Source organism: Nothobranchius furzeri, chromosome 1, assembly GCF_043380555.1.
Source record: "Nothobranchius furzeri strain GRZ-AD chromosome 1, NfurGRZ-RIMD1, whole genome shotgun sequence".
Lineage (NCBI taxonomy): Eukaryota > Metazoa > Chordata > Actinopteri > Cyprinodontiformes > Nothobranchiidae > Nothobranchius > Nothobranchius furzeri.
In genome coordinates, this window is record NC_091741.1 from 64,260,684 (window position 1) to 64,283,990 (window position 23,307).

Below are 23,307 nucleotides of genomic sequence, written 5' to 3' on the forward strand. Positions count from 1 at the left end.
AACATGCCTTACTAAACATAACTTCCCATCTCAACTGAAAAGAAAAAAAACGTTTGCCAAGTCAAACTCCCTAACTCATCTTTCTTTTCCAGTCCCAATAAAGTTAAAGAAATACATTTTTAGACCTATTAAATGTCGTTTACTAATCTCAAGATTGTCTACATACCAGAGTTAACATCAGCATAAATACATGCACATTATGTGATTCGGAAATCAATTTTAACACTTTTTAACTTTTGCAAAATGAGATTTTTTAAAATCAATTTCCTGCTAAAAGGCAAACTGTTCCAAATTTAACCAGTCAGAAAAAAAATATTTTTTGCACTTGAAAAATTATTGGGAGTAAACACTTTGACTATATTGACAAAATATTTATTTCAATAATTTAATTTCCTAATTATTTCCCAATTTATTCAAACTTTTAATGATTCAGTGACAGTCTTTTATGAAACTCCAAAAAACAATGTTGACACAGCTTAGCTCATGCATTACTGGAATATGAGTTAATGTTGCACATGGACAAACAATTCAAAATCAGAAAATGTGCATATTTAGTTTATTATGATTGCTCAGTCCCTTTCTGTGTAAGAAAACTGGGACAGTTTTAATTGTAGTTTTTTTGAATTTTCAGTAAAAATGAAAAAATTATCTGTGTTGCTGCTTCTACGCTAGGTTGTGTCTGTCAGCATTAGTGAACACAGGACTATCTCCACTCTAACATTTGTTATGATGAATTATTTCTACATGTGCATCATCTGATGAAAACAGAATCATCTAACAGACAGCTTAGAGTAATAGGATTTTATTCATGTTCTGACTGTAAAACCATCAGCTACACGAGGAACATGTCAGGACACATGAAGACAGTCACACACCACTAAAATGTAATGCTGCTACAGAGCAGTTATTAGATTTCTGGTAGAGAGGCTCTGAGGTTGAGGAGAATAAGCACGTCACATGGTGACAAACAGTAAACTCCCAACTCATTCAGGGTGGACTCTGGTGGAGAATCCTTAGGACCTTCCCAGTCTTTGTTATCCTGGTCTGACTGTTTCAGGACGGACTTCAATAGAACTGCAGAACCCACGCTTAGACACAAGATGATGCAAGCCTCCTTCACACTGCAGACACACAGAGCAGAGGTACAAATCAGAAATAAAGGTCACCTTTTGATTACATCCTTCATGATAGCAAGGGTGACGTTTTTAAAATGATACTACATGTTATAGAGGATGATGCTGAAGGAGGTTGTGGTGGACCATCAGGTGGACACCGTTTCTACCTTTTGGTGAAACCTTTGTTAGATTTTCTGAAATGGGTCAAGTAAGAAGTTCATTCACTTTATTCACCACCGATACAAGAAAATGATTCTTTAAAATTAGGGCTGCACGATATTAGAAAAGCCTGCGATATGCGATAATATTGATTAATATTGCGATGACGATATTATTAGTGATAAATAAAAACTTAATTCAGGAACAAAAATAATAAAAAACAAAGAAATAAAAAAAAGGATTAAATAAATCATAAAAATAAGAAAAGCAAAAGATGTGAGGAAATGGAAAAAGAAAATGAACAAGAAAAGGTAATCAGTGGATCCCGGAAAAAGCAGAATCAGCAGAAAGACCAGAACAAAGCTAACTCAGGTGTTTGCTAACCATCAAAATTAAGTGTCGGGGCGGGCATCTAACCTATGAGAACCCACCTAATTGGCCAAATGGGTAAAGAGCTCATTTTGATTTGTTAAAAAAACATCATGCTTACGTCTGATTGACAGAATGCATTATGTGTAGCAAACATTTGAGCTGACCATTCATTGCGATATGCATATTGTACATGCTGATATCGTGATAACGATATATTTGTGATATATCGTGCAACCCTATTTAAAATGGAACTGTTCAGTGTTTTTCCATCCGTAAAACGTACAGAGAGCTGTTTGGCCTTAAGGATTAACGTCTCCTGTTCCAGCGTGTGAAACTGGATGAGTCAGACCATGTTTAGGTTTTGTCACAGACAAATGGGCTTCAGCCCGGACCTCCACTAGCTTCAGTCTGAATGTCTCCAGGCTACAGCTTGGACCCGATTCAGAGACATTACAGGTGTTTCTGCAAAAGGCCACCTGAACAGGTTTTACATCATCAACCTGCTGTTGAACACTTACTGTTTAAAGAAGTTCTCTGGTCTTCTGCAGTGGTGACCAAACAGAGGAAACAAGTTTCTGCTCATGTCAAACTGAAGCTGAGCTGCTCCACCGTCACTGAAGTGGTTCGACAAGATCACCTGACAGAAACACAAATATACGACAGGTCAGATGTTTGGAAGCAAATCCTTCAACAGAAGATGCCGAGGAGCTACAATGATGGTGTTGGATGGTGTTTGTTTGGGAAGTTGGAACGTCCGTTCTGAACCTACCCCTTTTTTCAGAAACCTGGGTCAACCCCCAGAAAGCCTCTCATGTAGGATGATCAGTCTAAAGACACTCTAGTGCTAGAACCGCAGTTGGTGCTTGATCCAGTTCTACAAAAACTGGGTCTCCACAACCAGAGCGCCAACTCAGAGGCCCGGCATCAGATCACACAAAACACGTCTCAGTAAAAGTTTGATCCTCCCTTCGTTCTTTTGGTCTCATGATTACAGGTGAGGGTTTGAATGTCCACAGGTCAGTTAATGAAGAGCTTCGCCTTTTCACTCAGGTTTTTCTTTACCCCGACAAATCAGAGAAGACAAAGCCGCCGTCATCCATGACCCTCATACGACACGCTGGGATGCCTGAACTCTTCTCTATAAGGTGGACTTATTGTTATCCCAGAGGAAGCGCTTCGCCCTTTTTGGGTGGAGAACCACCCCCGTGCATGCAGAAGTAGATCATCTGAAAAGATGATGACACAGATGAGACCATGAGGTTTCCAGCCAAAACCAACCCCTCCCAGACATCCAGCTCATCCACCCACACATCTAGTCTCTCAGCTAGCTGAGTGCTAATCTGGACTTCATTCTGTTGAAGATGACCCAGTAACCTCTTTTAACGGCCTTCCTTGGACACCAGAGGGGAATTCAAAGCACAGGAATAATTATCTGATCTAAGCTGATCAAAATTTGCTGCTTCTGGATCAAATGAGACTCTCAAATGTTTCGCCTGTGTAGCGTAATGGAATGACCTGTTTTCTGACCTAAAGGTCATGCCTGCACTCTGCTCAAGCTGGGGAGACAGTCTCCCTCAACAACCTAATCTCTCAAGGTCTCATGCCTCTGCATCTAAACTGTCACTTCCTTTCCAGCTCAAGACCAAGACAGAAGACTCTACTCTTCTTCTTTTTAATAAATAATTAAATAACGTCTGTTAGTCCCAATAATAATGTGAGCCCAACGTAAATCAATCTGTGAAATGACGATGTTAATTACTTGATTACTTATAATACTGTAATCAGTAGTATTTGTATAAGAATTAACTTGGTACAGATGCACTAGACACTCCTCCTATGACACAAGTAATGTTAAAATCACATGACACATTCCTTTTGTCTGTCCAATCAGAGCTTTCCTTTCTGACACGTGGCGTGGTCTGTGCGGTGTTTATACAAACCCCTTTTTGGATGTCAAATTCTGATTAAAGCATAAATCAAAACATCTGAATTATAAAACTAACTCCCACGTCGCCCTTACCTCAGTTCAAACGTTCTAGAGTTGAGAGCCGGCCACTCGTAACTTTTTAACCACAAAGAACCTTGACAAGCTGGATAATAAAACCAGTTGCAAGCTCCACCTGAATGCAACGCTCCTTCAGAGTAAAAGCTGAACTCACTGACCCTTCAGGGTCCCGCTGTCCAATAACAGTTGTTTACCTGGAGGCATTCCAAGACTAGTCTGTCGTACCGTACACTGTTTAATCGGCTCTGGTACCAAAGGGGGGTCCGAGGACCTGGCATTCTGGATCGAACGCGGAGGTCTCTGCAAGGGTATGTAGAGCGGCAATATGGCGTCTGAATGTGGTTTTGAAACTCCAACTATAGTTTAGAGCAAAACATTTGCTCCCGTACAGAACTAACGCTTCTCCGGAAACGAGAGTTCTGATAACAACATTCCACATTACACCATCCACGTTGCCTGATTCACACCTAGATCCATTCATCACACAGAGTGTTTAGAGTTAGCCTTGTTTTGAATTGTTTAGAAACAAATCTTAAACCTTAAAACTCGTCTCTCTCTCTCTCGTCTCAGGGTTAATACAAAGTGTTATCTAATCCCTGCAATAAAAAGTTCCGATCTTCTAGTTAAAGTAATATTCCAAGATCCATCAGATTGATATTTCATATTCCTATGGAATCTCACATTTTATGGTTCATTACATAAGAAGTAACTAATGAATCATTACACCTGGTTGTTTGATCTGCTCCGAAATCACTGCTGAGCCCCGACACCAGCCCTGGCCCCTACAAGCTGCACCAGGGTGCACTTCTATCTGGTCTTGTTCTAGACTCAAACCTAAAACCTCAGCAGGGTTTCACATCTTACATCTCGGTACAGAAACTTGTCCAGTCGATCTGCCAGACCCTGCCAAGCAAGCTGGAAAAGAGGACAACTCAAGGACTGATGGAGGCCCGACAATCTGTCCCTCACACACAGCATCATGGGACATGCTGAGCTGGACAGAGACATGGTGGACTGGTCCTGCTGAGATGGAACAGAAAGCCACCTAAAGTAAGGACAGAGGAAAGAAGGCAATTATTTACTTTCTCACCATCTTCTTTCTTTATCTCAGAAGCACCTGTTCCATGAAACTTCATGTTTAAAGTTGATTTATTGAGCCATTGTCTGTCTTCTGGAGAATTCCTCTAATACAAGTCAAGACACTTGATTAATCAGTCGCTAATATTTATTTGTATATTTGGGTGGAAGTCTAGTGAAAATTAAAGAAAACTCTTAAAATTGTAAGAATGAACAGACGTTTCATGTTTGATAAGTAACAAAGTTCCTTGATTTGTGTTTTTTTACTGAGGAGATGAATAAAGTTGGACCACAGGCCCCGTTTAATGCCCACAGGATTTATTTCACACAAAAACTCCATTTAACCAGCAGACGTCTCACCTCTCCTGACAGTAGGGTCTGGCCTTTTCTACAATGTCTCTCATAAGGAAATCCAGCAGTCTTCCCAACATCTCTCCCTTTAATCGATCCAGCAGAGACAGCAAACCATCAAAGAGCGATCCCTCCAGAGAAGCCAGGCGACCCATCTCCATAATTCCAAGCCCCCCCAGAACCTCCTGCTCACCAAGAGAAACGACGGCCTGCTGCAGCTGTAAGAAAAACTGAAAATAAAAATTAAAAAGTGAACACAAACTGAAAATCTGATGCATTCAACATTATTAGTTTACTTCCTCAAAGGTAAATGGTGATACAGAAACATTAGCACTGAAAAGTCTATACTCTTTCACAGGAATGTGGACCCGAGTCACGTGGGGAGGATGACTTCAGACCTGATTGATGAAATCAGACTGGACTTTAACACAGTAACTTGTGGCTTCACTTAGACTTGAACTGTTTAACATGAAAATACATGAAATATGAAATCTTCCACAAGACAAAGTGTCACTAATTCGTGTGCACCATTTGTAGGAACTAGAAGTGAGCCTCACCAGAGTTGAGCTTCAGACGACAGGATTTGGAGTCTTATTTCCTGATATTTGGACATCTTAGCTCTGATTGGCTAACAACAACGTGACTCTACCACCGACTCCGTTTGCTCTGCCATGATGATGTTTTATCTCCACAAATAACACTAGCTCGGAGGAGCTTCTGCTGTGTGGTGGAGTTGCTAATGCTAACAGTTAACTTCTACTAGTCGAGACGTCCTCTGCTGTTTCCTGGACGCTAAAACAACAACAGCCTTCCCCGCCGTGAGTCAAGATGGGTGAGTCCGTGAATTCTAAGCGATAGTGGGACGTAGATTTGTCAGGATTTTCAAATCGTAGAGTTTCACAGTTTCATCAGAAGCTAATGCAGGACATTGGTAGAAACTTTATCACCTTCAGGTTAGATGGCACTCTGTAGCCCTCTGATGACCAGAAACCACATTTAACAGTTTTGAGGTATGAGTAGGTTCACCAGGTGGAGCTCTCTACCTGCTTTACAGCTGTTAGCTGTTTACTCTGCCTAATAAAAAGCCTGATTCAAACAGCATAAAGTTAAATCAAACAGTAGAGCCCAAAGGATAACAAAAAAGTGTCAGAGTCAGGTAACAACATCACCATGGAAACCTGCTCTCACAGCTGATGGGCTTTAACAGCTCAGTCTGCTCTAGTTATTGACAGATTCAGGTAAAAACTTCCAGAAGTCTGACTGACAAGTAAAATAATCTCTCCTAATTAAACAAGTGCTTGAGCGATGGACCTTTTCCGCGTTCTGCTTCTGAGGCAAAGCTAAAGGACAACTCACCACGTTGTCTCCCCAGTCTCTCAGGATGGTGGAGATGTAGTTAACAGCATTAAGGATGGCACAATAGCGGGCACCCAGAGGGAAGCGAGACTCTTCTTTCATCACCTAAAATGAGGGGGAAAAAGAATTGGACTACGATTGCACAGTTTCAGAACATTAACATACAGCCGCAACATTAGATAAAAATTATATCTGCAGCGATAAACCCAGATTCTACTTATTCCTCTCTTTGTGTTCCATCGTCATCATCACAGCACTATTAGTGTTTTTGTTTTAGCTTCTATCATCTTAACCAGGCGAAGAGGTCTGAGAGTCCTTCAGGTCCATATGCAGAAGCAGGCCAGCCACAACATAACAGTGAGTCAGCAGTTCTTTGAGATCCTTACGCAGTTATGTAGCACTCGTTTGTTTGTTTGTTCTCGTTTGTCACAACTGATTTATATTCAAAATATGATTAAAAATTACACCAATATTGTCAGAATGAAGCAGGAATGAACCAAAGGGTTTTGAACATATCACAGTGGTGTCAGACCAACAACCTGAGGATGTAAGGTGGTGGACTACGGGAAGCAGGAAGGTGGCTCCTCCCCACTGAGGATCAATGGTCTCCTCCTTCAAACACCTCTAAACTCATTAGATGACCTCACACAAACCCTTCATCCTCAACTTACAGTTAGAAAAGCCAGAGAAAGTATTTCCTTTGGCTGCTGCTTCCTGCTGCACTTTTTTATCACACTCTAACCTGAGCGTCGTGATTACCTGTGTCAGTCGAATTCTGAAGTCATCAACCAGCTCCTTCTGCAGCTCCAGGAACTTCAGCTGTGCTGCAGGGCTGGGCAAAGCCTGGTACCGCTCTGGGTTTGACACCAGACAGAAACAAGTAAACATCAGCGTTACTTATCACAATGACCTAGGAAACGTAGTAAATAGCCTAAAATGATCAAATTAGCCCAGATTGGTAGTCTAGATTTTTACCAGGATCATCATATACCTGACTCACATAAGTAAAAGTAGACCATCAAGCAGTGTTTTCAAGTCAAGTGTGCATAATAATCCATATTGTATGAAAAAGAAATCTATCACACACACACACACACACACACACACACACACACACACACACACACACACACACACACACACTTTAGGTGGTAGTGAATTATCTCCCAGCTGAAAACCAGCAGTGCAGTAGCAAACAGCTGGTTAGACTGTAGCAATGAGAGCTGTAGGAACATCAGAGTTAGGCATGGCAGCAGAAAAATAAAGTGACTCCGGCTGACATAAGTGCAGTCATTTAGCAATGAAGAGACCCTCCCAACAACCAAACCCCCCCCCCCCCCCCCCCCCCACACACACACACACACACACGTGTTCCATATGCATTTGTGAGCGAATTTAACTTTTATTCTTTTATGTTTTTTATTGAACAGCTTTGCTTTGAAAACATTAGTCCCAACTTACCTGTGATGACCTGCAGTAAAGTCATGAATGTCTCTGCACATTCTGGAGCGTTCAGTTCATCCATGTCACTGATATCTTTATACTGAGACGTCCACGCTCCCTCAGCAGACAACATGGCATCCATCTTCTCCACTGCCACTGCAAATAAAAACAGACCGGTACACATGCAGTTGGACCGTTTCATCCTCACCAATATCGATATCCGATATTATTACTGCTGTTACGCCTGATGATATTTGTCGATGTTTTGTATAAATTTCCCTACATTTCTTATTCCACGTAAAATCGACCATCGGCACGGCTTCTCAGCTTCAGTTAACCCCCCCACACACATACCTGCGTGGCATCACACGCCCAATCAAAGCCAAAAGATGCTAACACATGAGAACTCACTCTTCTTTTCCATGGAAAGCCACTTCTGAAGGACCGCATCCTCAAGCAGAATGTGAAAAAGACCCGGCAGCACTGCTGGATATGAATAATTACTCCGTAGCTCCTTCTCAAACTGCAGCACCTCCTCCACCAGGTGACAGAAGAGAACATCATCGTAAAGCATCCGAGAAGCATCACTGGCTACCTTCTCCTGGACTAAAGACATCAACCCACGACACAGCTCCACCTAGACACAGGAATAATTGGAGATAGCAGGCAGTCAGCAAACTACAAACATTCACATTTAAATATCATACCACTTATTTATAAAGCACATTTCAAACACAGCATGTCAGCTGACCAAAGTGCTGTACAAGGATAAAAACACTGAGGGTCAAACACAGCAAGAACAACAATAAAACAGTAAAACATCAGCAATAAGAGAAAGTCATATCATCAAAATAAGTCTTTAAAACCGATTTAAAATGAAAGAGGGAGGGAGTCTGCCTGATTGGGAGTGCATTCAATAAATTAGGGGCAGCAAACACCAAATCCCGCTCAACCCGCCATTTATATCTCATAGATGGTACACTGAGCAACAGATGGTCAGCTGACCTCAGAGCCCGATATGGCATGTAGGGACTGATCAAGTCAGAGAGATATCCTGGAGCAGAGCCATTCAAAATCTTAAAGACAACGGTCAGGAGCTTGAACTTGACTCGTAGGTTTACAGGTAACCAATGCAGATGTGTCAGAACGGGAGTAATGTGTGAACGCCTGTTAGTGTTCGTCAGGAACCTGGTTGCAGCGTTCTGAACCACCTGGAGTCGATTTAGAGCTGAAGCTGGAACACCAAAGAGGATAGAGTTGGCATAATCTAAACAGGAAGTAATAAAAGCATGAATGACAGATTCTAAGATTCTAATGTGCAAGATGTAGGAAATGAATAAGAATTGCATTCTGTGATCACGTTTGGTTACTGCAGCTCATTTTTCTAAACATAGAGCGACTCTCTCACCCCTGTACCGAGGATATCGAGGCTGTTTCCAGTTACGGCTCAGCACCAGAAATTCTAGATGACGAGCAAGGACGAGCCATACAGAGTAAGTTGGTAAGTATATAAATATATTCCACTGTATTATCGAGTTATTGGTAATTGAAAACATAGCTTGGGATATTTTTTGAGCAGACTATTTGCTTCCAATTCACCATTAGCAATGTTAGCTTAACGTTAGCCTATAAGCCTTCTTCACCTGATATTAGAGTAAAACAAAAATATGCTGTGGCTTCTTGGGAGTACAAGAAATAACTTCTGGGTCACTCCTGTTTACTGGCTTAGAAGGATCTTAAACAAAACACAGCAGCGCCGAATTGGTGCAGACTTGGCAGCCCAGCAAGCTCACAGACTGCCTCACAGAGAGCCACATATTGTGGCTACATCCCTTTGTCCAGTTTGAAAGGAGAAAAACTGACAACCCCCCAGCCAGCTTCAATGTAACCTTCCTTCCAACATGATTGAGACGTTTGGCTGATTTGTGATTATTTTACAGTAAGCGTTATAATCCCCTCAAGACAAATATTAAAAGATTGCAACAGAGCTCACATATTAACTCGACAACTGGCTTCGTCACCCAACAGATTCACAATGAAGGCAAAAGTTAAAGAGGAAAATGACACTTGGACTCATACAGCCAGTTTAATTACACAAATTTGAAGAACTGTTTTTAAACATTAGTGGTTATATTACATTCTGGGTCACAGGTCAGAAATCGGTTTTGTAATGGTATCATCAAATCAGCATCCACGTGTCTGTGACTACTGAGTGAGGAGGGGAGCTGAGCGGTCAGCTGATTACCACCTGGTGGTGAACTGACTCAGGTATGACGACAACACACTAAAACAACAAACCTGTGCACTGATGGCCACACCAGCCTGGTCCAAGGCAGGCTGAATCTTTTCCATCAAGAAGGGTGAGCTGTTTCTCATCCATATCAGAACTTGCGTTAGGTACCACTCTGGCTGTGAAAAAGGACATTTAGATTGATTCATGAAGCTTTGGAAGCAGCACATTTTTCATTACTGTAGCTAGTTTTTATGCTAATGGTGATATTTCTGATCATGCGTTTAATAGATATGTGTTGCTGAAAAGAGGTTAGGCTCGTGTTTACTGGCACCAGGTTGAGGTGAGAGGAATAATGGAATTTATGTAAGTGGTAAATTTTCAGGTTTCAAACTGATTTTATAACCCAAGAACTGACATGATTATATCATTCTGATTAGGAGAAAGGTGGAAATGACACCAGTCATCATTAGAAACAAGGGACTAAATCAGAGCAGGAGAATGCTGCTGAAAAACAACAATTCCACACCTCCATCCCACAGACAATCACCTCTGTAGCTCGGTGGAGCAAATGGGTCTCAACCAAAGCAAGTCTGTGAGACTGATCCTTATTAATTTATCTACCATGGAACTGAAATTACTGGAAATTATTTAGTCTCACAGTTAAATACAATTACTATACAATTAAATACATTCAAGCCTAACTTATAAGGCAAAATATTCAAAAGTAAACAAATGTGGGTGTTACTACCAGCTCTAATATCCCTCTGGGATTAATAAAGTATTGACTGATTGATTGATTAATTTAATACAGCATATTTATGTTAATTGCTACAAGCATTTTAATGATTTTATTTCTTTTCTTTTTTTTTAAACTAACAGATTAATTTTAATACTGCGAGCAGAAAACACCCTGACAAGTTTAGAGTTAACACCTGCAGGGGTGTGTTAACTCTACTGTTGACAGACATATGATCAAATTTAAGCAAAAACACTAAATAGTAAAGTAATTTAAAACAAAACATTAAGCAAAATATAATTGTATCTTTTTGACAACAGGACATAAAGAATAAAACACACGGATAATAAATTTGCTGATATTATTATACCTGTTGTCAAAACACACATTTAACGGTCTCATCATCAGGTTTTGCTGTGAACAAAATGCTGCTTCAGCACACTTTGATAAGGTTTCTGTCCACCTGTTTAGGCCAAACAAACAGGAAGAGCTCCAGAACCATCCTGTACGGACCAGTGTTGTATGAGCCAAACCTTGCTTAGGGAGTTAGTCTGTCGATTTCCACAGAAATGGTATCGGAACCTCTTCTTGAGCGGCTGAAGCATGATTTGAATGGGCAGACAAAGGGGAGGAGCTTGAAGTGGAGGTGAAGGCTGACCTTGACCAGAAGCTGAGGCTCTCTGAGATATGAGGTCATCTCTATCATGGAGGTTAAGGAAACAAGCAGTGGAAGCTGACGGACCAGTTCCACAGTAAGGAAGGAAAACTTCAGCGTAGGAAAGACACATGTGTCAAGAAGAGCTTGTCATATTGGTTCAAGTCGAAATGTCTACTGTCGTAAGCTGCAGTACTGATGAGGACATATTCAGAAGGCCAATAATGAATGTGTCAGAACTTAAAATGACAGTGTGTATTTTCCCTGGCGATAGGGGCAGTAAATAACTAAATTGTTGCAAGCAAGCTGTATTTTTGTGTTGGAGTAAGACCTTACCAATGTATGCCCATTAGGGTCAAAAAGCCCTGGGGAGTGCATAATTTAGCTAAATAACAACCACATCAGACTCCCTTTCATCACTGGCAAGAAGTGGAGGTAACTGTGTAAAACAACATTTAAGAATGACCACGGTTTAACCGTTCGTTACAAATCAGTAAATGCATTTTGTCCTCATGGGCTCCCGTAGAAGGAAACATGGCATCTAATGCATTGCTCAGGTGTATTATTACCCGCTTCCATGTATTTTAGACCTGATTTTTACAATTATATGTTTCAAAGCTGCTAATATTTTTCAACAAATGGGTATAATTTAATTCATTTTCAACAACATTTTGATAGATATTTCCAGAAATGAATGGTAAAAACTACACATAGTCTCTTTAAAGGGGAACTATGCAGTTTTGGCTTGCCTTTTAGCACCCCCTAGGGTTCGTGTGTAGAACCAAAAACTAAGTTTATCTCCTCGTTGTGCGTTCATCTTTTTAACGCCTTAATCTAACAGCTGAAATGTCTCCCAGCCTTAATTAGTGTCTGCAGGAGTGATTTGTCACTAATTAAAACAAATCAGATGTGTTCATGATCTAAAACATGCAGGAAATGTGCTGGAAGCAGACTACAGCACCAGCTGTGTCAGCTCAATATGTCAGTCCCAACTGAGCGGCCAGACAGTCTGAAGTTGCAAGTGGAATATTCTGGCCACAGGGGTCAATAGGGGCTGAGTGACCTTTCATTAACCCTGTAAAGGGTCATTTTAGCACATATTGACTCAAGAACATTATTTAAAAATTTGGAAATTTTACAAGTATCCCTTTAAGATCAGGAGCAGGCTGATCCAGGATCTGGGTATGAGGTCAAGTCTAGGTCTAATTCAGGTCTGTATCCACTGAAAACCTAATGTGATAGCATAAAGCTAAAGGTCACAGGAAAACCATCGGAGCTGCCATTATTGATACATTTCCGCTTCCGCTTCTGGTCGGCAACAAGATGGCGCCTATGCTTGGCTTAGCCGCAGTCACCGGCCACTTTTTCAAACTTTTCTTCACTAACCTCCTCTTTTCCACCTTGCTCCGGTCTGCGATTCTCTTCAGTAGTGTCCCTGCTACCATCTCCTATGATCGCCAGACTCTTTTGTCCTTCCGTTCGTTCACGATCGCCCAAGATGCATCAAGGACGTACCTCCCTGTTCGTTTATCTGAGTGACGCACTGGCCCGGAGCCAAACGACGGTCCTGAGCTGCGCGCCTCCGGCTATGTTTATCCAGTCCCGGGAAAACGTCGGAGGAAAAGAGGTAAACGGGCAGGAATCCAGGTGAGAATAAGACTTCTTTAAAGCATTGTTTATCTAGTAAACATCGGCGTGATCTTCTAGCTTCTTGTCCTTTGTTTGGTGACCTGTGCGCCACTTCTGCATTCCCGCCAGGCCGTGTTGCGACGTGGTTCATCCGTCCAAGTTTTTTAAGGTCGGTTTATCCTCATTCCTCAGTGGTTTCTCCTCCTGTTCCCTCTACAAGTGGTTTTTATAAACACCGTGGATCTAACCCCAGTAATTTATGTCCACTAACTCCAGCTGTTTCTGTAGTTTCTGATTCCTCCACCTCACTCAGCATGAATCTATTAAATACCTGCTCTGTTAACAATAAGTCCTTCCTGCTCAATGATCTAATTCTCTCTAAAAACCTGGATTTTATGTTTCTGACTGAAGTTTGGCAGCAAACATCTGATTATTCTGGTCTGATTGAACTCTGCCCGAGTGGTTATTCTTTTCTTAGTCAGCCCCGGGGTTCTGGTCGTGGTGGAGGCCTAGCTGTTGTTTTCAGATACCATCTTCCATGTAGCATTACAACCTCTGGTCACTTTGCTTCCTTTGAACTGCAGCTGATTAAAGTCGGGCGTAAGGACCCGTTCAACTGTGCTGTGGTCTATCGTCCACCTGGTCCAAACAGTTCTTTCCTTCAGGAGTTTAGTGACTTTCTATCCTCCACTGTGAAGCTGTCCAGACTGGTGATTGTTGGTGACTTTAACATCCACGTTGATGATCCCTCTGATCACTCTGCCATGAATTTCTCCAGCCTTATGGACACCTTCGGCTTTACCCAGCATGTTTCTGGCCCCACACACACCAGGGGACACACTCTAGACCTTGTTTTTACCCTGAGTCTAAATGCTGACAGTATTTGTCCTGAGGACGTTTATATTTCTGATCATCATTGCATTTTCTTTAACTTGTCAGTTTCTGCGTCCTCACCTCCTGCTTGCCGTATGGTTAGTTCTCGTTTTCTTAATGAGAGCACAGCTAGCAATTTTTCTGCTGCTTTTTATCCACCCTGTTCTTCTGATAACGACCCAGATTCCTTAACTTCTCATTTTAACGAGTGCTGCCTCTCCATTCTGGACAACATCTGTCCTGTCAGAACCAGATCAGTTCCTGCAGTGAACCCGACTCCCTGGTTTAATGACAGCCATTGCAGCCTGAAGCGCCAATGCCGAAAAATTGAGCATTTGTGGAAGAAAACCCATCTCCACGTCCATCTGCTGCACCTAAAAGATCTTCTGACATCCTTTAACTCTGCAGTCAGAGATGCTAGGGTTTTCTATTTCTCCAACCTGGTGTCCCAGAGCAAAGGGAACCCCAAGGTGCTGTTTAACACCATCAGCAGCATCGTCTCTCCTGCCTCTCCTACAGCCTCCATCCACTCTGTTACAGACTGTGAGAACTTTCTGTCTTTCTTTGTGGACAAAGTCAATAAGGTTAGATCTAGCATCTCTCCTTCAGCCTTATCGCTGCCTCTCCCGACTCCAACCAGGCCCATCATCCTAGAAAGCTTTGCTCCTGTTTCTTTGCCTGAGTTAACCAAACTAGTAAACTCTATGAAGACCTCTGCATGCCCCCTCGACATCTTACCCCCATCTTTGTTTAAAAGTGCTTTTCAGTCCATCGGTCCCAGCGTGCTCTCTATAATTAATGCTTCTCTGGTCTCTGGTCAGGTCCCTGCTTACTTTAAGAATGCTGTAATCCACCCACTTCTTAAAAAACCGAGTCTCGACCCCTCTCTCCATAGCAGCTTCAGACCCATCTCTAAACTTCCGTTCATCTCCACGATCTTGGAAAAGGTTGTGGCTAAACAACTCACAGCTGCTCTTGATGAACATAACATCTATGATAGCTTCCAGTCAGGTTTTCGTAGAGCTCATTCTACTGAAACAGCTCTTCTTAGGGTCTCTAATGACCTTCTGACACACAGTGATAAAGGGGACTGTTCTGTTCTGGTCCTGCTGGACCTGACTGCAGCCTTTGACTCTGTTGACCATCACCTGCTACTGGAGAGGCTGAGAGACTGGGTAGGCCTATCAGGATCTGCTCTGGAGTGTTCTCTTATCTTTCTGAGCGCTCCTTTTCTGTGGTCGTCTCCAAGTTTAGGTCCTCCACCACCTCTCTTACCCATGGTGTCCCACAAGGTTCTGTGCTGGGGCCTCTGCTCTTCCTCCTCTATCTGCTTCCTCTTCAGCACATCCTGAGCTCCTTCAAAGGAATCTCCTACCATCTTTATGCAGATGACATCCAACTGTACATCTCCTTTAAGCCCCATGAGATGTCTAAGCTGCAGCTGTTACACACCTGCTTAGACTGTATCAAAACCTGGATGGCTGGGAGCTTTCTTCAGCTGAATGAAGATAAGACTGAGATCCTCATCTGTGCCCCAGATAAGCTGGTTCCCAAAGTCAGAGACTCTCTTGGTCAGCTTGCTTCTCACACCAAACCTTCTGTCAGGAATCTTGGCATGACCTTTGACCCAGCTCTCACCCTGGATTCTCATGTCAGTTCTCTTGTTCGCTCTTCCTTCTTCCATCTCAGGAACATTGCTAAGCTGAGTCCCATTCTGTCCCGCTCTGAACTTGAGACAGTTCTCCACACCTTCATCTCCTCACGCTTAGACTACTGTAACTCTCTTTTCACGTGTCTGAGCAGAACCTCCCTGAACCGTCTACAGGTGGTTCAGAATGCCTGTGCTCGGCTTCTGACCAAGTCCTCCAAATACACCCACATCACCCCGCTTCTCCTCCAGCTTCATTGGCTGCCAGTCAACTTCAGGGTTCATTTCAAGATCCTGGTTCTGGTCTATAGGGCCTTACATGGACAAGCACCATCTTACATTGGTGATCTTCTTAGTCCCTACACCCCCAGCAGGTCCCTGAGGTCCAGTGATCAAAGCCTACTGGTTGTGCAGCACCAGGCTAAAGACCAGAGGTGACAGATCATTTGCTGCTGTGGCCCCCAGACTCTGGAACTCTCTCCCCCTGAGCCTGAGATCAGTGGACTCAGTGGTCTCCTTCAAAAAGCAGCTGAAGACTCACTTGTTCAAGCTGGCTTTTGTATGACCTTCTTCACCACTCTCTCTTTATTCTGCTCTCCCCACCTATTCCACCTTCCTCAGGATCCACTGATTTCCCTCTTTCCTATTCACTCTCTCTCTTTCTTAACATATTTGTGATCACAATTGTCTATTTTTTGCTCATTTTAAATATATTTTTAAACATTTTCTAAGTGCTTTTTTATATTTTTACATTTTTTGTTTTTGTGAAGCGCCTCGTGATTTTTATCTAGAGAGGCGCTATAGAAATTATATTTTCTTCTTCTTCCATCGTGATTAAACTGAATAAAAACACTCATAACTAATGAAACAAACTGATGAAATATCAGGTGGTGTTTCTGACTGGGAAAGCAAAAAGAAACGCAAATAAAGTTGTAATTCCTGAAAGTGTTTCATTTCAATATTTATTTATAATTTAATGTTGTGTTATGTTTTAGCCTCACTAATAAAACAAGAATGATAATCAACCCTATTCGGATTGTACATTAATAAACTTATTTATACCTCATCTATGTCACTATATTCCTGTGTTTTTGCACCTTTTCAATGTGTTTTTATCATTTTCATCATGTTTTTCTATCCATTTATGTTTTACCCATATTTGTGGTTGGGGTGAGTGCACCCTTCATGTCACCGTCTCTTCAGGTGTAATGACAATAAAGGACTTTTCTATTTCTATTCTATATTAAACACGTTGGGTTTTCTACTAACTACAGTCAGATCAGTTTTGATCAGTCCCCTAGAGTTACCCTAAAATGTCAGAATTAAGTCACAAATTGTCTTATGTCTGGGTTTGTTTGCAATCTTGTCATTTCTCTATTTCTTTACTCACAGAAACATAACAGAAAAAGGTTCCAGATACCTATAAATAAATAAACTGAATTATTAACTAAAGTGTCTATCAGCTATCACCAGACGGCTAGAAGATAACTGTCTTCAGTTAAACTCTGAAAAGACTGAATGTCTGATCATTGCCCCTGAGAGCATGGTTCCCCTGATTAGTCAAAAACTTGGTCATTTATCTTCTCCTGGTATGACAAACTTAAGGAATTTGGGTGTTGTTTTGGACCAATCAATGTCTCTTGAAGGCCACTCAGAAACAATGGTTCGAAACTGTTTTTATCATTTAAGAAATATCTCCAAACTGCGAAGGTTGGTGTCAAAACATGAACTTGTAATGGTCATCCATGCCTTTATCTCCTCCCGACTAGATTACTTTAACACACTTTTCACATGTTTTAACAAGAAAAACCTTGACCGCCTTCAGTTGGGCCAGAACTCTGCAGTGAGGCTTCTAACTGGAGCAAACACAAGAGCTCACAACCCTAATGTCTCTCCACTGGTTACCCGTTAACTTTAGAGTTCATTTTAGTATACTGACTATAACTTTCAATGCTCTACATGGTCAAGCTCCTCCCTATATTACTGAACTGTTAAAGCCTTATGCTCAAACCCGAGCCCTCAGGTCCACACACCAGAACCTTCTAGAAGTTCCAGACTGTTGCACCCCGACTCTGGAATGATCTTCCTTTATCCTTACACAGCATTGACAGTCTGGACACTTTTAAAAATCAGCTGAAGACCCTTTTATTTAAAGCTGCTTTTACCTAAATCTTTTATTTTCTTATTTTTAACTCAAATTTGTAATAATTTTTCATTTGTTTTATGGTGTTTTATTATTTTAGACTTTATTTTTCAGATTTTAATCCATTTCTGTTTTAAGATCATTATGATTTTATGACTTTATGATTTGTTTTGATCCATGTGAAGCACGTTGTGATTTTCTGTCTGAGATGAGTGCTATGTACTTAATTACAACGGCTGTGTTGGCTGAATTTGTCTTGAGAATTCTTTGAACATTTAAAAATTTCTAGGCACAGAGTCAGGCCCTGAGAATCACAAGAAGGAACCAAGAACACTTGAATGTTTGGATAACCTTCTGAAAACTCACTCTGAATGGTGATGCCAGTGTCTCGCTAACAGAGCCCAGTGAGATACTAACTAAATAAAAACTCATGAGCAAATGCAAAACTACAGATTAAAGGTTGTGTAGAGTTAGAAGCCTTGCTCTCTCACCACCAAAGACAAATGTCAGATCATTATGGTGTCCTGACATAATGCTAAACATCTCACCTGATGAAACTAAACACATTTACATGGTTAAAAAAACTGAGCACATGAATGTGTGGAGACAGTCCCCAAGATCCTATTGGATCTGTGTCCAGAAGGATACGAGGTCTGCAGGGCCAGCAGCTGAGTCACCAGCTCCTCCACATGGCTGCTGACCTCCTGACCTGCAGGAGGTGTCGCAGACTGAGATGTTGTTGAGACAATTGGCCAGTGTAGTTGAGTCAATGCGTTTTCAAAATCACTAAAGAGGTTTAAAAAGAAAGAATCAGCTTTTACAGTAGATGAAAGAAGACAAAAACATCCCAGTCTTGGTTGGGATTTGATGGAGCCATACCTGGACAGCTGTTCTTTGATGATATTGTGCCAGAAACAAAGCGTTTTCCTGAGAAACTCCACAAGGTGGGAACATCCTGACTGGTTGAGGCCAGAGTCCAGAGCCGCCATGCTCTCTACAGCTTTTATAGCTTCCCAGACACCGTTGGTCATCAGAAACTGCTGGACTGAAGCACTGTAGACACATAATATTAACATTATGCAGCAGAAATGAGGAGCAGTTTTAAACCTCAGTGATGCATCACTGTAACCTCAACCAACATGTCTCCAAGCCTCTAATCACCCTACCTGAGCTCTCCTATGTAGTGAAGGCACTTTAGATACTTCATGCTTTTCTCCATAGAGTCTACATGGTTAAATGTCTGCCCTAGGTCATCCATCAACTGCCGGGTGCCCTGCAGGTGCTGGAAGATCAGAATATTTAACAGCATCAGTAAAACATCCCTGGATTACAGTGGGGATTGTCACAGAACACCTTAAACAAGCATAGATGATTCAGCTCAGATCGTGTTTCAGATCTTGTATGGGATAGATCAAATACAACTCTGATGTTCGTTCTGCTACTTCAGATTGAAATCTGCTCTTTTGTTGAGCTTCTGCAGTTTCTACCTGCTGCAGCTGACTGGAGACAGATTGTTCTCTCTGCAGCACGTCCTCCAAGGAACACCGGACCTCCTCTGCAGCTGACAGGGATGCTGAGATTTTGGGAGGAACAGAACTGCACACACTCAGAACCTGGAAAGCAAAAACAATGCAATCCCATTCAGCCAGAACCTAAAGGACAAAACATTGTTCTAATCTTTCAGATTGCAAAAAAACACATTTTTATTTAATGTGGTTGAGTTCAGGTTGCAGAATAAATTAATAACCCGTGAGTTAGTGGCTATGAACCCTGACCTGTCAGCACAGTGGTCTTTGATTAAAATTGTATATGTATGCACAAGAGTTCCAGTTCTTTTAATGTTTAAAACTCTATCAAGTGAAATATAGATGATGAACTGTGAGGTCTTATCCACTGAAGCAGTTTTTATTTAGTTCATCTCCTTCATTGTGAAAACATTTGTTTAAATCTTATTTAATGTGCTTTAGGTTCACACCTAATCCACCAGAATGCCACCAAACAGCTGACTTTAACCACAACAGCTCGCTGTTACACACTAATTCGTTAACTTTAAAAACACCGTGTAGTAAATAAAGTTCAGGTTCGGTACCTGCTCCTCCACCAACGCCGTCTCTGTTTTCATTTTCTCCAGCAGCTCACTAACGGCTTCTAAAGACATCAGTTCGCTGCCAAACTCTTGCTCCAAAAAACCCAGTCCGTAGTCCAGCTGGGTCCCAGAACCATCACCGAAACAGTCCGGATCCTGATCCATGTCACGGACAGAATGCCGAAAAGACTCTACAGCTGGTACCGTCGCCATCTTTATTTTTGACAACACCGCCACGCTGCACAGTGAGGAACAACTCACCACTGCCCCCTGCTGTCGGGAAAGGGAAGGTACCAAAACAACACCAGACCCCTATCCTCTTGTCTAAAAACACTAGATGTTTCGGGTTCTTTAACCAAACTTTATTTACAGTGAAAACATTACAGAATTAAAGTATTTGCTTATAATGCAGTAAACAACAGACAACACAACATAAACAGTAATACCAACAATGAAAAGGTACATAAATAATAAAAATTCAAATTAATGACGCTGAGGTCACCAAGGCGATTCAAAAGCTGCTCAATGGCAATGTCTCACGATGGATAAGAATGAGATTCACCCAGAGTTCCTGGATATAGGGTTGCGTTGAAGTGGCTCTGCGATAAACCACCAAACGATTCCCGAGCACAGCTTTGTCTGCAGCTCACCACTCCCCCAGGGATGGGTGTCAAATGCAGAGAACAAATTTCACACACCAGTGTGACAACTAATGGGACTTTGATATTACATGTTTATGTTTATTCATTTAAGAGACGCTTTTATCCAAAGCGACTTACAATTTATAACCTATAGGGCATGTTGGGATCTGTTGAGGAAACCGGAGTACCTGGAGGAAACCCACGCATGCATGGGGAGAAGACGCAACTCCACGCAGAAAGGCCACAGCTGAGTTTCGAACCTGCAACCTTCATGCTGCGAGGCAACAGTGCTAACAACTGTGCCACCATGCAGCATGGACATCGGGGGCAGTCTCGTGGATTGGCAGACCAGGTCGGTGGTTCTTTCTATTTAAAAAGAGGGAGCACAGGGTGTGTTCCAACTAAAGGGGGATCACACTACTGGGCCTCCCTGGTAAAGTCTATTCAGGGGTTCTGGAGAGGAGGGTCCGTCAGATAGTTGAACTTTGGTTTCAGAAGGAACAATATGGTTTTGGTCCTGGCTGTTGAACACTGGACCAGCCCAATATGTTTTGTAGACTTGGAGAAGGTGTTCAACCGTGTCCTCCAGGGAGTCCCGTGGGGGTTACCATGAGAATATGAGGTACCAGCCCCCTTGATACGGGCCGTACGGTCCCTGTATGACCGGTGCCAGAGCTTGGTCTGCATTGCTGGCAGTAACAGCGTTCTGGGTGATAGTTGGACTCCACCAAGGCTGCCCTTTGTCACCAATTCTGTTCATAACTTTTGTGGACAGGATTTCTAGACACAGCCAAGATGTTGAGGGAATCCATTTTGGTGGCCCAAGGATCAGGGTCACTGATTTTTGCACGATGTAGTCCTGTTGGCTTCATCGGGTCGTGATCTTGAGCTTTTGCTGGAGTAGTTTGCAGTCGAATGTGAAGCAGCTATGATAAGAATCAACACCTTGACCAGTACCTTGTCTTTCAATAGGTGTTAAAACATGAACACATGGCTTCATTTTATGGTCTCATTGCTCACTTTTAAAGTTTAAATCATCTGTCCTCGTCATTTTTATCCGATCTCCTCAACAATAACACTCCCATCAACCAAGCTGTCACCTGATACCCAAGTGAAAATCCGAAGGTGATCAATTTTTTTTTTTTTTTTTTTTTTTTTTTGCTGTTGCTGCTTCAAACCTTTGGAACAATTTACCTTTACATGTTCACATCGCTGAATCCATCTGGGATTGTTGCTGAAAACCATGTTTTCTCCTTGACACAGCCCAAATAAATCTGATGGTTTGATGTTTTTATTTTGTCACTTTACTTGATCCCTTTTGTCCTTTTAAAACCTTCGGAGGTCAAAGAGAGGAACAGACAGAAGATCAAGCTGAGACCCGAGCAGTTGTTACAGTCAAGGACATCCGACTGAGACTCAGGCAGGAGAAAATCTCAGGGCCACTTAAACAAAAATACAAACCGTCCCTGTTTCACCAGAGTTTATCTGAGAGATTAACTCCAGCTGCCATGAAGTTGACATCAACCATGACAAAAACTATTTAATTTGTGTTTAAAAAGACCTAACCATAACATGTGACAGTTTAACCTGTCAGTTGAATAACTTGGAAACAGAACAACAGTCACACTAAACATTTGACATATGTTGACCTGTGAAAACATCCTGACCTTATCCAAGTTTAATAATTTCTCTAATTAAAACTACACATTGTCTGCCCTTTTTTTTGTCTGGAAGTCACTCTGTCAATATCCCTGACTTTCCATGTTGTCAGCAACATTTAGTCTCAGACAGAATGTTGATCCTGAGATTAAGGCCTGAACAAAAGATGGCAGCAGCCGTCACAACAACTGATGCTCCCATTGTTTCACACAACAAAACAGCGCTCAGACTCTATATGACATCAACCCGTAAAAGGTGAAATCACAGCAGCAGAGACCAGTGGCTGATCAAACAACACAGATTCACCATTTACAACAAATACCCGGAGCTTTCATCCAGGATGTTCGTTAGGACTCTTCTCTTCATCTGTCTGACTCTTCTCTGTGCAGGTAAAGAAACATCATTAAAAAAAGGTCTGAAATTGCAGATTTATTTTTTCCATTTTGGCAGCTTTTTATAGGCTATGCCAAATGACTCGATAAACACTTGGCTTTAATGGTGGGTTTGGTGAGACTGAGATAACAACTGTAAACTGGTGCTTCAAAAGCTGACTGTGTGTTATAGATGCAGAGGACAAGTCACGGGTCTACAGGAAGGTAGGAACCAAAAACACATCACCTCATCATAGCACACTAATAAAGTTCTGAGGTTGAAAATGGGGTGTACTGACAGGTAAAACGAATCCAGGTGTGCTGCTTTTTGTGTTTTTTAGAGGATGTTTCATAAATAAGTGAAATTACTGGGAGGCATCAGAGCAGAACTGGTCAAATTCCCTGAAATATTAGAGTCTGTCATCTTTAATAAACACTTGGGTATCCCAAATGAGATGAGAACATGTAATATTTACTACCATCACTGATTACATGATTGTTTGATTTGACGTGTAATTTGGTTTTTAATCAGTTCAAGTTTAGACCAACATCAGTTCAGTCAGTTGGACTTTAGTTTCAGAGATTTCTTCACCTCCTGAGTCTTCACAAAACTTTCTCCAGCAACTTTTCACAATTCAGATTCAGTTCATTAAAAAGCTTCAGCTAACACTAACACCTTATCAGGCTGGCTTTTGAGTGAACCCCTTTAGCTCCACTGCTAGCTCGTTAGCTTATTTTCCTGCTTGAGTTACTGT

At 41.8% G+C, this 23,307-nt stretch overlaps 1 protein-coding gene across 1 annotated transcript; it reads right to left on the reverse strand.

The window, feature by feature from the left end:
- Positions 1 to 786: 786 nt before the first annotated feature.
- rint1 (RAD50 interactor 1) lies at positions 787 to 20,129 on the reverse strand. The gene is made up of 15 exons (XM_015952838.3): positions 19,885 to 20,129; positions 19,283 to 19,408; positions 18,962 to 19,077; positions 18,675 to 18,848; positions 18,444 to 18,581; positions 11,381 to 11,546; positions 10,177 to 10,287; positions 8,290 to 8,515; positions 7,897 to 8,034; positions 7,195 to 7,289; positions 6,436 to 6,540; positions 5,089 to 5,309; positions 4,516 to 4,696; positions 2,165 to 2,283; positions 787 to 1,121 (listed from the first exon to the last, which is right to left on the reverse strand). Exons 1-15 carry the CDS (start codon positions 20,092 to 20,094, stop codon positions 908 to 910), a joined length of 2,340 nt encoding a protein of 779 aa, XP_015808324.1. The 5' UTR covers positions 20,095 to 20,129; the 3' UTR covers positions 787 to 907.
- Between the last annotated feature and the right edge of the window lie 3,178 nt (positions 20,130 to 23,307).

Bases quoted from the DNA above. Each gene is read 5' to 3' on its own strand.
- rint1 (XM_015952838.3), bottom strand. From the start codon at position 20,094: ATGGCGACGGTACCAGCTGTAGAGTCTTTTCGGCATTCTGTCCGTGAC. The intron at 7,290-7,896 runs GTAAGTTGGGAC...TGTCAAACCCAG, and splicing joins TTTACTGCAGGTCATCACAG to AGCGGTACCAGGCTTTGCCC. The intron at 1,122-2,164 runs GTAAGTGTTCAA...GTGTGTCTGCAG, and splicing joins CCAGAGAACTTCTTTAAACA to TGTGAAGGAGGCTTGCATCA.